The sequence below is a fragment of the Cydia splendana genome, chromosome 25 (genome assembly GCF_910591565.1).
Source record: "Cydia splendana chromosome 25, ilCydSple1.2, whole genome shotgun sequence".
NCBI lineage: Eukaryota > Metazoa > Arthropoda > Insecta > Lepidoptera > Tortricidae > Cydia > Cydia splendana.
In genome coordinates, this window is record NC_085984.1 from 6,176,022 (window position 1) to 6,190,696 (window position 14,675).

General features: G+C 41.5%; 1 protein-coding gene across 1 annotated transcript in view; it reads left to right on the forward strand.

Moving 5' to 3' along the window:
• The window catches only part of LOC134802850 (WD repeat-containing protein 7), a 156,156-nt gene that overhangs the window by 135,291 nt on the left and 6,190 nt on the right, over window positions 1-14,675 (forward strand). The window contains exons 26-33 of the mRNA XM_063775587.1: window positions 1,385-1,496; window positions 2,778-2,904; window positions 3,527-3,665; window positions 5,616-5,675; window positions 6,951-7,136; window positions 7,524-7,650; window positions 9,184-9,361; window positions 11,644-11,770. Coding sequence (XP_063631657.1) covers window positions 1,385-1,496; window positions 2,778-2,904; window positions 3,527-3,665; window positions 5,616-5,675; window positions 6,951-7,136; window positions 7,524-7,650; window positions 9,184-9,361; window positions 11,644-11,770 — 1,056 coding nt within the window. The remainder of the gene's footprint in view (window positions 1-1,384; window positions 1,497-2,777; window positions 2,905-3,526; window positions 3,666-5,615; window positions 5,676-6,950; window positions 7,137-7,523; window positions 7,651-9,183; window positions 9,362-11,643; window positions 11,771-14,675) is intronic.

Sequence of the window (14,675 nt, forward strand, 5' to 3'; positions counted from 1 at the left end):
ATACGCTCTCAAATGATACATGTGTAGCCTTATATACTCTAACACTGTATATGTGTGGGTAAGGTGTAGCACACACTACAACACCATAGAGAAATATAGTAAGAATAAAGTGCTTACTCCATACATCAGTTTTGGTACCATAACGACTATTATTTTCGCAGTCGACATCTTGCATCGAGTAGCGGAATTATCAGTACCGCTACTTGATACTAGAATTATCTAGTGTCGCGACTCACGAAAATTGTATTGAACAATAATTTACAACTAAGATTAAAAGCAGGAGTTGACGATAGAGTTACGGTAAATCCGGTTATACTCGTAATATTAGCTGAAAATTGTTGAGCATTACACGTTTCGATCCGTGCAACATCTATTGTCAAGTAGCAGTAGGTACTGATAATTCCGCGACTCGATGGTAGGTGTCGACTACGAAAATAATAGTCTTGTTACTAAAACTGACGTATGGAGTGAGCACTCTGCGTATTTTAAAAGTGAAAACTTCTTTAGCGGCGCTGGGCACTGTTTGGGGGGGGGGGGGGGGGAAATAATAAACTCGAGACAGCGTAACGGGATCACGTGACCGTAAGGTTTAGATGGTCACTCATTTACATGGCATTTAAATCAATAAAGAAACACTCAATGACATTATATGAAAAAGGTTCTAATCTTGTACGGGTTAACTTGAAATACGAGGATCTCAAAGTTACATTCTCACTTTATATCACTCAAATATAATTCAATAAAGCTACATCTTGATGAAATCGCTAATAAAAGTGAACTCTAGTACTGGTGAATAAAACTCAAAATATCATGACCAAATATAGCTGGTCAAGCAGATCTTGTCAGTAAAAAAAGGCGCGAAATTCAAATTTTCTATGGGACGCGATCCCTTCGCGCCTACATTTTTACTACTGACAAGATCTGCTTGACCAGCTATATATTTAGATGCGAGGTCTGCAAAGTAACTTTACAATTTCTATTCGAATTTTAAACAATTAACGCTACAAATTTGAATTTCGAATTTGAAACAAGCTCACTGACCAGCAATTTTGGAACTAAAGTTTTTCAATAGAAAGGAGGATGGGTCAATTATACATAGTGCTGCAAAGGTGCTGCAGACATTTTGGACTAGTCATTGAGTTTTCACTTCTGTCGGCACTGCCGGAGTGCAACCCGTTGTTTTTTCTCTATGGTCATACTGAACAATTGTTAATATGGGGCAAAGCCCGTAATCGCGAAAAAATATCGCCGAAATGTAGTAGAGTTGTTTTTTTTCGTGCGTGAGGACTATAGTCTCTCTAAAAAGTCTTACCACTCTTTTGTAATTGGGAGTTTTATTATCGGTTTAGAATATCGTGTATCTTTACAAAGATTATTATTGCAGGGGCAAAGAGCTTCAAGCGTCCGCAAGTTGAAATGCTCGCCCGCAGATGGCAGCACCACTGCCTTGAAGTGCGCGAGGCGGCGCAGGCGCTGCTCCTCGCTGAGCTTGGAAGGTAAGCCCTATTGTTATTGGCGAAGAGTACAATATTGCTTGTTTCCACTCCTATACCTGTATACGAAGAGTTTCAAGCGCCTACAAGGAGCTTGGAAGGTGAGCTTTATTGTTAGAGCCATAGAGTTCAAATTGGTTAGTTTACTCTCGCGAAGGCACCTATCCGAGTCCCGGGATTTTTTAAAGAGAGTCACTTGTTAGTCCTGCTGCTTTCTTACGTCCACGACATTGCGCGACTGGCTTCGGCTAAGGCGAGAACCATAGGTGGGAACAAAAGGTCCGATCGCTGTGTCCCGCTCCAACCTATGGTTGTCGCCTTAGCCGAAGCCAGTCGCGCAATGTCGGGGCCAGGCCGTTAGTGCCTGTTGGCAGGCCTTTATTGTCTTTAAACTTTATTGCACAAAGAAAAATTTAAAAATGGCGGACATAAGGCATTCTCTACCACGCTGGCCCAATATTACATGGTTCTATGTTACATTTTCAAGATAGTTGAAATTCGATTTAATGTCACTATGACAATGTTCAAATTTCAGTTCTCTAAAAATGAAACATAGAACCCTGTAATATTGGGGCAGCGACCAGTCAAGCATTCTACCGTAATCAATGAGATGAGTTCTTCATTCAGTCTTTGTTCTCGACTTCAAGAGGGTCTCTATTGTTTCCCATAAAGTTTTAAGTCATAATATATTGTTTGTCCGCATTTTCGTTAGTCATAAATTGTTTTTTCTCAGAAACGCGTAACTTTTCAGGATTGCCATAAAACAAACCTAACCTAACCTAGCCTAACCTAACCTATAGGATAACCTTACGAAAATCCTGAAAAGTTAACGGTTTCAGAATTTTATGACTAACGATAATCTGACAATCATTACATTATGACTTTCAATAATGATGTCAAACAAAGAGACACCACTCTCTAAGGATTTCGAAGAAGGTTCTCAGTTCGTCAGGATCTTTGTTTTCCTTGTGTGTTCCTCTTCTCCAAGTGCCGGTACAGACGGACTCAACTGCACGCCGACGTTGCAGTTGGCGTGCAGTTCCCATAAAAGTTGCAGTCGGGCTGCAGTCCGGCCCTAAGCCAGCTTGACCTATCCGGATTTTTTAACACATTCATTGCCACCCAGCCAAACAAGACGTCCGCGCCAGGCCACAACAATTTCGTAATATAAAGCAGTAGTATCACGATCCCGACTAGCGGGTCGTCCGACCTGGGAACGAAATCATAAAATACCCGATGGCAAAGGGTTATGAGAGTCTTCATTCAAAAATCTCTTGTTGACAGATTGGGCCCTAAAGGTCGAAAGGGTCTGGTAGACAACTGGGCGCAGTACCTGCCACTATACACGCACACAGAGAGCATCAACCCCCACGCTGCGCACAAGGAACCCGCTGAGAAGGCCGCTAAAGCTGTAAGTTGACCCTTCGAATGCCAGCGACGAAATAGTCATGACCATAGAGAAATATAGTAAGAACAGAGTGCTCACTCCATACATCAGTTTTGGTACCAAAACGACTATTATTTCGCAGTCGACATCTAGCATCGAGTAGCGGAATTATCAGTACCGCTGGTGTCGAGTAGCGATGTCTGTCGCGAAAATTGTATTGAACAACAATTTACAACTAATATTAGAAGCAGAAGGAGTTGAAAATAGAGTTCCGTTATTCGTGAAACCCTTTTTTTGTATGTAAGGAAAAAAAGTTTCTTCCTTTCATTTTTTGTTACCGCCAAACAAAGGGAAATGGTAACACAATAGGAGAAAAACTCTGGGACATTTTTTTATCCCATTAGGATCGAAAGAGCTCGTGATTCTGAGTAGAAATAACACAAAACTGGCAAAAAAGGTCGCAATATATAAAAATAGCAAAAAATAAGAGAAACGCTCACCTATACATTGACGAAGCGTCGTAGACCTTACCTCTGTCTTGGTATGTAATTAATTATATACTTTATATAGCTGTCCCGCCCCTGACGCCGGCGGTCAATGACACTGTGCGAGCGTATTATTAATTTATTGATTATTTTTCTACCAGGAGGAAGAGTTTGAGGAGGAGGAGGAAGAGATAGTCCGCAAGCCCTCCTCCCTGGCGGAACTCAAACGCAAGCAGACAACGGCCGTAGTGTTACTCGGCGTGATCGGCGCTGAGTTCGGCCAAGATATCACTAGTGAAGGTATGACGATCTGACAGTTACTTACATGCAGACGGTCACCCTATACAAGGTGTTACACCAGCCACTGAAAGTGGGATGGGCACACGTTGTATAGGTCATACTGAGCAACTTTTGCTATGGAACCAACCCCGGTAATCGCGAAAAAAAAATTGACTCTCCCATACATTTTGGCTGGCTGGTGTTGATATGTTCTATGGGAGTGTCAATTTTTTTATCGGAATTTCGGGGTTAGTCCCATAGTAAAAGATGCTCAGTATGACCTATACAACGAGTACCCGAGTACTTTCAGTGGCTGATGTAACGCGTTGTATAGCTTCGATACAGTATTACTAGAGATGCCACGTATATTCGGCAACTAATTTCGGTATTCGGCCTATTCGGCCACTTTGCCGAACATTCGGTATTCGGCCGAATGTTGCCTACTATTCGGCCGATTACCAAATATCTGTTGCATCTACCTAAAAATAAAAATTGGACAGTAAAAATAACCGCAAACTACTATACTTTATTTTAACATGTTTTCTTGGAAAGTTGTTAAATACGAAGACCCTGTTTTTGGGAATTTGTTGATTACAAATAATTTTATTTTTATCATGGGTCTAATTTGATTCTAACTATATTCACTATTTCGGAGATCAACAAAAGTTAAATCTTACCAAACGTTGTGCTTTATTGGCGAACAGTTTTCATAATTAATGTGACTCAAAATGTTCGCATGTTATGCCGAATATTCGGTCGCTGAATATTCTTTGCTTCTGCCGAGACGGGGGCTGAATATTCGGTATTCGGCCAAAACCGATTCGGGGCATCTCTAATTATTACTACCAAGTCGGTGCAAACTCTATTTCTAATAAGAACACCTGAATCTCACAAAATCTGGCAGCACGTATGCAAATCGAATTTGACTGTAATTTTTTAAACTCTGTGTGTCTTTAAACGGTGATGTACAGTCGAAACAGTTCATCTAGGATTATCCTTGGGGGCTACTGCGAAAACCGAAAATCGCAAATTGCGGGGATCTTTCTCTTTTACTCCAATGAAGGCGTAATTAGAGTGACAGAGAAAGATGCCCGCAACTTGCGAACTTCGATTTTCGCGGTTATAGCCCTGGAATCAAAATGTGTTTTGAAAAACTTACAAAATAAAAGCAAATTGAAATTTATTTTTTACGTCTGGCTATGCGATTGTGTTAAACTATTGAGCAATTCTGAATTCGACTGTACACAGAAAAATGTACAGCTGTGTGTGATGTTGTTGCTTTACCATTACTATTATCTTAGAGGATATAACCAAACGGAGTAGCTATTAAGGGGTCATCCATTAATTACATCACACGAACTTCAAGTTTTTTGACCCCCTCCCCACTCTCCCTCCTGGTGTGACGTCACATTTTTTCAACGAAATCGGCAAATCGAACTAAGTAGGTTGTACCTATTTTTAATATTTTATCAAAATATTTTAGAAAAAATAAATATTAGTAATTTTATAACCCAAAACTGATTAGGAAAGAAAATTAAACGAATAAAAATGATTATCGTTCCATAAACTTGTTATTTAACTATACAGCGAATTAAATAATTTAAATAAGTTGGACTGACGTTTAACCCTTTACCAGGCTAAGGGATATATATTTCCCACATGCGGCACTTCAAACATGCGTTCTATTTTCGATGAGTAACACTGACATTCGATTGTCATTTTTGAAATTTCAGCCTGGTAAAGGGTTAACTGACATGGCTATTTTTACGTTACGTATACATTTGACGTGACCCTCCCCCGCAAATATCGGCAGACTGTTTTGTACCGAAAATTACAGACAAGGCGTCTCCGTTTGATTATATCCTCTAAGACTATTATACATAATTTATTTACTTCTCTCTTGCATATATTTTGCTCATTTCCCTTACATTACGCTTGTTTATTTTAATTAATTAGCATATTTGGACTTAGGAGCAGCGGGCAATAAGAGACGGAAGGATGGAGACAGCAGAAAGAGCTCCGTCGTAGAAGGTGAGGACTATAGTCTGTATCTGTAGGTATTTAAATAAAAGTAAACAAACAATCTGTACATTTTCGGGTAGTTATAACATTTATTGGTTAACCAACCAAATACGAAACCGCCTGGATCAGTCACTGAACGAACTGACTTTAACCTACATTATTTGATCGTGTAATGTTTTCATCTACCCTCAACTGGCTTAAGGAGCCTGAGGAGGAGATTTTGTTTACTTTTATTTAAATACCTAAAGATGCAGAGTATACATGTGATGTTCCACGGAAAAGGTAACTTATGGCGGCTGGCGCTTACGTCGCATAGCACCGCAATGGAGCGGCGTTAATAATATCGTAAGCGCCAACCACCATAAGGTACCTTTACCCGTTGGACGTCACAAATGTGCTTTCCATTATATTCTGCTTTGATTCAGTGTGTCCCAGCATCTCCACCAAGTTTTTCAAGCACATAATATTCACTGATTAATGTTTTATACGCTTTACAGCTAGTAGGCCTAGTGGGTAGTGACCCTGCCTGTGAAGCCATCGGTCCTGGGTTTGAATCCCGGTACGGGCATTTATTTGTGTGATGAGCACAGATATTTGTTCCTGAGTCATGGATGTTTTCTATGTATTTAAGTATTTGTATATTATATTTATCGTTGTCTGAGTACCCACAACACAAACCTTGTTGAGCTTGACCGTGGGGCTTAGTCAATTTGTGTAAAATGTATTTATTTATCTATTCATTCATGACAAAAAACGTTGTAAATGCAAGTAGCAAATGACGAAACAGGCAAAAAGATGAAAAGCAAACTAAGAACACATTTTAATTTTAACATAACATAAAAACACATTATTAGCCACGAAATGGTCCAGATTCAAGTCCTATTCTGGCTTGGCTAACGCTGGTCTTCCGTTGGGGCCATATACACGGTGGCTAAATAACATAGTCTAATAAAACATGGTCTTCTATTCCCAGAGTGACACAGGCCTACGTCACAATAACATGGCCGCTATATATAGCGCTATCGCATATTATGATATAGCGCTGTCGCATGATGACGTAGGCTTGTGTCAGTTAGGTGACCTAGAAAAGACGGGAATGGAGTACCAGGCGGAGTATATTATTATACCATGGCTAAATAATAACTGCATTCCCGTTGCCAGGGAGCTTTAGGGATTACACTGAGCAACTTTTACTAAGGAGTGGCCACTCTTTCTTTACTTATATTTCTCTATGATTATTACTGTAAAGTCGGTGAACTCTCTAATAATGATATTTTTCTGCAGGCTTCACTTTATCCGCCTCCAACAACCTGGCCCGGCTGACGGCGCTCGCACTCACACACCTGCTGCTGTCGCCTCCGTGCGCGCGCCTCCCCGCACACACCCCGCTGCGGCGCGCGGCCGTCGACTTGCTAGGGCGAGGGTTCACTGTGTGGGAGCCTTATTTGGACGTCAGCCACGTGTTGCTAGGTAACGTTTTAATGCAATAGCCTTTTGTGTAATTACTGCTTTCGTGAGACATGGATATAGAATATGGTATCAGTATAAAAACAAGAATCACCACACCTTATAAAACAAAATCTGTCTGTTTGTGTGTATGTATATTCGCGATAAACTCGAAAACTACTGAACGAATTTCCAAGCGGTTTTCACATGTCAATAGAGTGATTCTTGACGAAGGTTTGTGTATATTTAGTTAAGGGTTTGTGTAACCTGTGCGAAGCCGGGGCGGGCTGCTAGTTAGAACTCTAATTCTAACTAAAAAAAAAAATATCCTGGTCACGGCATCAAATTGTAACACTCACTGTACATATACCGGTGTATAACTAAATTTAATTACTGATCTTTCGTGTCCAGGTCTGCTGGAGATGTGTTCGGACGCGGATAAGCTCGTGCCGTCCATGAGCTACGGGCTGCCGCTTACCGCGCAGGCCGACTCCTGCCGTACAGCGCGACATGCGCTCACTCTCATCGCCACCGCTAGGTAACATATTTGTGAACACCTTGGTCGCTCCGATATATCTGGTGACTGTACACAAAATGACGAAGTTTGCAGTTTCCATTAGTCGTAGAAGTGTAAAAATATGGGTTCTTATAACTTCTCAAAAATATATCCCATCGTTCTTAATTCTGACGTTAGGGCTATGGGACATATTTTTGAGTATGATGTGTGCACCCATATTTCTGTGGCTTCGTGAAAAAGAGTACAAGTCTCGCGCAGCTTAGGCGTAAAAGGGCATAAGTGTTACGTGGGACTTACACCCTTTTGCATCTGCGCTGCCCGAGACTTATGCCCTTATTCACTAGGGTCACAGATTTTTACATTTGACTGTACCACAATAACATCGAACAACACAACATGTTTAGACTATCCGCTACCAGGTTGTTCTAGGGAGTTTTTTAAATCTTTAAATGCATTGTTATCTATATAGCCGCGGCCTCATAGTTCCTAAAAAAAGTTATCGCTTGTAGTTTATGATTTTTCCTCACTGCCTCACTTGGATGAAAAACTTGTATATCTGTTTCTGTCTTAAAACTCCCAAATCCGTCATTAAGTAACATATTCGAATTTAAACTATCGTGAATACTAGCTTAAATCAAAAAATACGGTTTAACTCACTTAATTTTAGTCACTCGCGCGACATGTTTCGGACTAACCTAGGTCTCCATTTTCAAGCACTAACAGTGCATGCGAGTAACTTTCACAATGGCCGCGCATCACGTACTGCTGCACGCCGTGTGGTGAGCGTACGATGAGATAACCGGGTGTGGGCGTCTTGCGCTGTCGTTGTAGGCGGGTAACTGTATTTTTTTGGCTAAGGGTCCAATGTGTATTGCGTATTTTGCTTTAATGAGAGAGTGAGACGCACTGACATTGGACAAAGAAATTGGATAGGTGGAATACCACCCTTAAGTAACATATTAATAGTACATTATTGTCGAGGCTCGGAAGTAGCTACTTGCAGGCTGAGGATTCGTTTTAAACGGACGACCTTGGGAGTCCGTTTAATTGAATCCGAAGCCAGCAAGTAGCCTTCCAGCCGAGTCATATATAGTGCTTTTCTCAAAAATGGTGCAAGAAATATAAATATCATAGAAATATTTTACAAAAGCAACTTTCTTACGTATATATTTTCACAGAAAAAAGTAGAAACAATTGAAAAAATTAGCTTTGCCGCCTTTTTATTTTTTTAATAATACAATAGAAGTGTATTTTTCTGCCGAAAATACGCCAACCTATTTGAGACAGCTAAATAGTCGCGGTACTAATCATCTGTTTGGCTGTTTAATGGGCCTGTGCCTTCATTTGATATGGCCATTTCAACTTTTAAAAAGTTTGGAACTCGACAAATAATGGAATTTGTATGCAACATTGCAGTCCCAAAATCGAGACTGCAATGTTTTTAACTTTTTAATTTTTGACTGACCATAAACTACGCGCTTCGCAACCTATTTTTTAAACGGCAAAGTCGACTTTGCCGTCCATTTTTGAGAAAAATATATATTTTATATACAGGCCAGCTGCCTTTATAACAACCATGGCGCGCGAGGTTGCCCGCTGCGCCGCCGCCCAACAATCTGGGCAACCGTCACCCGCCTACCACGCCCTGCAGAAGGGCAGAGCTGAGGTCCTCAGGGGCATAGAGCTGCTTATCGATAGAATGCATAATGAGGTCGCCGAATTGCTGGTTGAGGTTAGTACAACCGCTTTATAAAACTGTGAAAACAACTTAAACTATTTATACCACCATGACAATTTGTAGTCTAATCTGGGCAACCGTCACCCGCCTACCACGCCCTGCAGAAGGGCAGAGCTGAGACCCTCAGGGGCATAAAGCTGCCTATTGATAGAATGCATAATGAAGTCGCCGAATTGCTGTTTGAGGTTAGTACAAACGCTTTATAAAGCTGTGAAAACAGCTCAAACTATTTATGCCGCCATGACAATTTGTAGTCTAATCTGGGCAACCGTCACCCGCCTACCAAGCCCTGCAGAAGGGCAGAGCTGAGGTCCTCAGGGGCATAGAGAGGCTTATCGATAGGATGCATAATGAGGTCGCTGAATTGCTAGTTGAGGTTAGTACAAACGCTTTATAAAACTGTGAAAACAACTTAAACTACAACACGTTCCTCGATGCAGCATTGAGAGAACCGCTCCCCAGGTCTTCGGTAGACTCGTACCCGTCCGTCATTGCCAGACAAAGTTATCCTGCACTCGTCCGAAAAAAGTACGGAACTCCATTGCTGAAGGGTCCATTCTTCATGTTCGCGAGCGAAGACGCGTCGTTGTCCACGATGTATTGGGGTGAGTTTTGGGCCATTTGCAGCTCTGTGAGCTGTCAATTCCTTCTCCTTCAGTCGTCTTCTAACTGTCCATCGGCTGATAGACACATTCCTGGTCTCTAGGAGCTTCTGCTGAAGCTGAACGGCATTCAGTCGACGATTTCGTAGCGAGGTAAGAACGATGAAACGGTCATCTCTCTCAGAAGTGATGCGAGTTCTGCCAGTTCCGGGTCTTCTGGATAACGTCTGATCTACGCGGAATCTCTGGAAGACACGTTGAACCGATGACTTCGATAGGTTGAGTTGTCGAGCCACTGCACGTTGACTAAGCCCTCCCTGCAATAGGGCAACTGCTTGGCCGGCTTCAGTCGAGGTAGTATCCATTTTTCTCCAGTTTTTCCAGGTTCAGGCGATGAGAGTAGTGTTCAGGAAGACGTACCAATCACGAATGATGCATAAACAATGATAATGACTGTTTTTATACCTAATGATAAGTGGTCAATTAGTGCATGCGCTAATGAGGCAGTTGGAGGGGGGTGATTTCCAGGCCCATATTTTGCACAATATCCATCCCCACCCCTGAATATTGATGTCATTTGATAGGGCAGAAAATTATCTACCACGTGGTATTTAAATTATCATGATCGAGGTTACAGTTTTTACACAAATTGAAAAAATGTTGAAAATGCTGGGGTGGTCCGATTTCTTTGCACCCGAGTGTATTTATACCGCCATGACAATTTGTAGTCTAATCTGGGCCATAGCTCGCCTACCACGCCCTGCAGAATGGCAGAGCTGAAGTTCATAGGGGCATTGTACTGCTTATAGATAGGATGCATAATGAGGTCGCTGAATTGCTGGTTGAGGTTAGTGAAATGCATTATAAAACTGTGAAAACGACTCAAACTATTTATACCGTCATGACAATTTGTAGTCTAATCTGGGCAGCCATAGCTCGTCTACCACGCTCTGCAGAATGGCAGAGCTGAAGTTCATAGGGGCATTGTACTGCTTATAGATAGGATGCATAATGAGGTCGCTGAATTGCTGGTTGAGGTTAGTGAAACGCATTATAAAACTGTGAAAACAACTCAAACTATTTATACCGTCATGACAATTTTTAGTCTAATCTGGGCAGCCATAGCTCGTCTACCACGCTCTGCAGAAGGGCAGAGCTGAATTCCATAGGGGCATTGTACTGCTTATAGATAGAATGCATAATGAAGTCGTTGAATTGCTGGTCGAGGTTAGAAGAAAGAGTTGAAATAGGTGTAAAAGACTTGAAAGGACTTAGTTACACAACTATCTCCCGCTCACCAAAAGGATCGACCTAAAATTGTGTCGCTTAACTTCAAACTTGGGTAAATTCATTCGACCCTCACAGCAAATATCTACCCTATTACCTTTTCTTAATACCAAAATCGCATAATCTGCCAGATGGATTTACCCGAGTTTGAAGTTAATCGACTCAATTTACCTTTGTATATTGATTGTGTTTTGTTTTTTTATAAGTTTAGTATGGATATCTTGTCCAAAAAAAAGCTGAGTATTTTAAAATTGTTAAATAAAAAATATATAAAATACTCAGGGCGTATTAAGCTGATTATTAACAGGATGCATTAATAAAATATTAGTAGAACTTCTCACAATATTTCGTTTATTTGCATTTTTTTTGTTTTATATTTGACTACAGGTGATGGACATAATTCTGCACTGCGTGGACCAGTCTCACCTGAAGAGCAAGGGCCTCAACGAGGTGTTCCCCGCGATCTGCCGGTACAACCAAGTGTCCCACTGCCCCGCTACTAGGAGGATTGCAGGTAAGCGGACCATTTACAGGTGATGGACATAATTCTGCACTGCGTGGGCCAGTCTCACCTGAAGAGCAAGGGCTTCAACGAGGTGTTCCCCGCGATCTGCCGGTACAACCAAGTGTCCCACTGCCCCGCTACTAGGAGGATTGCAGGTAAGCGGACCATTTACAGGTGATGGACATAATTCTGCACTGCGTGGGCCAGTCTCACCTGAAGAGCAAGGGCCTCAACGAGGTGTTCCCCGCGATCTGCCGGTACAACCAAGTGTCCCACTGCCCCGCTACTAGGAGGATTGCAGGTAAGCGGACCATTTTATTGAATGATGTACACATAAAGAGCAAGGGTCTCAACGAGGTGTTCCCCGCGATCTGCCGGTACAACCAAGTGTCCCACTGCCCCGCTACTAGGAGGATTGCAGGTAAGCGGACCATTTTATTGAATGATGTACACATAAAGAGCAAGGGTCTCAACGAGGTGTTCCCCGCGATCTGCCGGTACAACCAAGTGTCCCACTGCCCCGCTACTAGGAGGATTGCAGGTAAGCGGACCATTTTATTGAATGATGTACACATAAAGAGCAAGGGTCTCAACGAGGTGTTCCCCGCGATCTGCCGGTACAACCAAGTGTCCCACTGCCCCGCTACTAGGAGGATTGCAGGTAAGCGGACCATTTACAGGTGATGGACATAATTCTGCACTGCGTGGACCAGTCTCACCTGAAGAGCAAGGGCCTCAACGAGGTGTTCCCCGCGATCTGCCGGTACAACCAAGTGTCCCACTGCCCCGCTACTAGGAGAATTGCAGGTAAGCGGACCATTTACAGGTGATGGACATAATTCTGCACTGTGTTGACCAGTCTCACCTGAAGAGCAAGGGCCTCAACGAGGTGTTCCCCGCGATCTGCCGGTACAACCAAGTGTCCCACTGCCCCGCTACTAGGAGGATTGCAGGTAAGCGGACCATTTACAGGTGATGGACATAATTCTGCACTGCGTGGGCCAGTCTCACCTGAAGAGCAAGGGCCTCAACGAGGTGTTCCCCGCGATCTGCCGGTACAACCAAGTGTCCCACTGCTCCGCTACTAGGAGGATTGCAGGTATAGGGGTCGTCCATAAATCATGTGATCGTTTAGAGGGGTGGTGGGGGTAAGAAAAATATCACGAATGATCACGATGGGGGAGGGGTGGTCAGAGCAGATATTACGTGTATTTTTTTTTCAAAGCGGGAACGCCAAAAACAACAATATTACTCAAAAATTTAATCAGATCAAATAATCCGCTCTATTTTATATGAGCGTATTTACCCAATAAAAACATTCTATAATTATCACGTGATCTTGTGGCAGGGGGAGGGGGTTGCGTTAAAATCACCAAATTATCACCAAGGGGGAGGGGGGAGTAAAAAATAGGCCTCACATGTAAGAAATAATTTGCGGGCAAACAGCTCCGATCCACGAGTAGACTACGCACAGTGCCGCGTCGCATGGCACTTTCAGTCAAAAATCCGAGGGTGATTGGACCAACGTACTATCAACGTCTACCTGCAAAATTGCGAACCGAACCATCTGACGAAACATTTGAACGCCAATTGAGACTCTTTTTATTGGATAATCCATTATATTCTGTTAATGAATATATGGAAATGACATGTACAGTCAACGGTAAAAATATGGGTGTACAAATCAACTCAAAAATATGTCTCATAACTCTCATGTCAGTGAATTAAGAACTATGGGACATATTTTTGAGTAAGTTGTCTACACCCATATTTTTACCGTTGACTGTACATGTCATTTCCATATATTCATTTATATTAGATATAGTCTGAATATTGACTATATCAAATACTAAATCTTAACATGCGTCAATTCTACTACCTACAGTAAAAGGATATTACAAGATGTTATAACAAAATAATTACAAAAAAATATCACAAAATTCATTACCACATATCACATAATTCATTATCATTACAAAATAATTATTAACATTTATTGAATTAATTAACGTTGCCAATTGTCGGTAAAATATTTAATGAACTCTTCAATGGATTAAAAGCACTCCCGCAACAAACAGGGCTCTTAATCTATTTATACATTTTATTGAATGATGTAGGTACACATAAAAGTGTGTTTTTTTCTTTACACTTGGGATTTTTATGTTATTTCTACTCAGAATCACGAGCTCTTTCGACCCTAATTGACAGAGCTCGGATTTTTCACGGCAAAACAAAACACTATCGGAATCTAGCCAGTGATAGAAACATTATTTTATCGATATCGATAATTCAGTACTAGAAGAAAATACGTCACCAAATAAAATAAATATGTAATAAAAACATTTGTATGAAGTTATATATTAGAAACAGACGCAATTTCTTCTTCAAAATCTATGTCAGTACACACAGCAGCACATGGCATTTTATTTGTGTAATAGTGATAGGAGTAGATAATCATTAGCTTTTCAACATTCTCTGGGAGTAAACAGTTTCGTTTATCACTATAAAGCCATTTATGTACACTAAATGTACGTTCAACTTCACTTGACGTCAAGGGAGCAAATTTATAGAATTCATTTTCAGTTCGGGTAATATTTTCAGATATGTCTCTTAAAATTTCGTAATCAGGATTTCGTTCTAAGCTTCAAATTTGCGTATCACTTGTAAAAGTTTACTCCAGTTTACGTAGCAACGAACAGTATCCAGAATGAGGAAGGATTCCGCAATGGACAAAGTCGAACATTGCAATTGTGCTATTGAAGAGGCTATTACTTCGTAGTTGTCGCGAATGAAATTTAACTCCTGTCGTAACTTGCGCGTTTGAAAACATTTTTTTGCAGCTCTTATAGCTGCCGAGTCATTAGCAAGTATGGAGACGACATTTATTTGCTCATAGTATTGCGGACGGACGGAC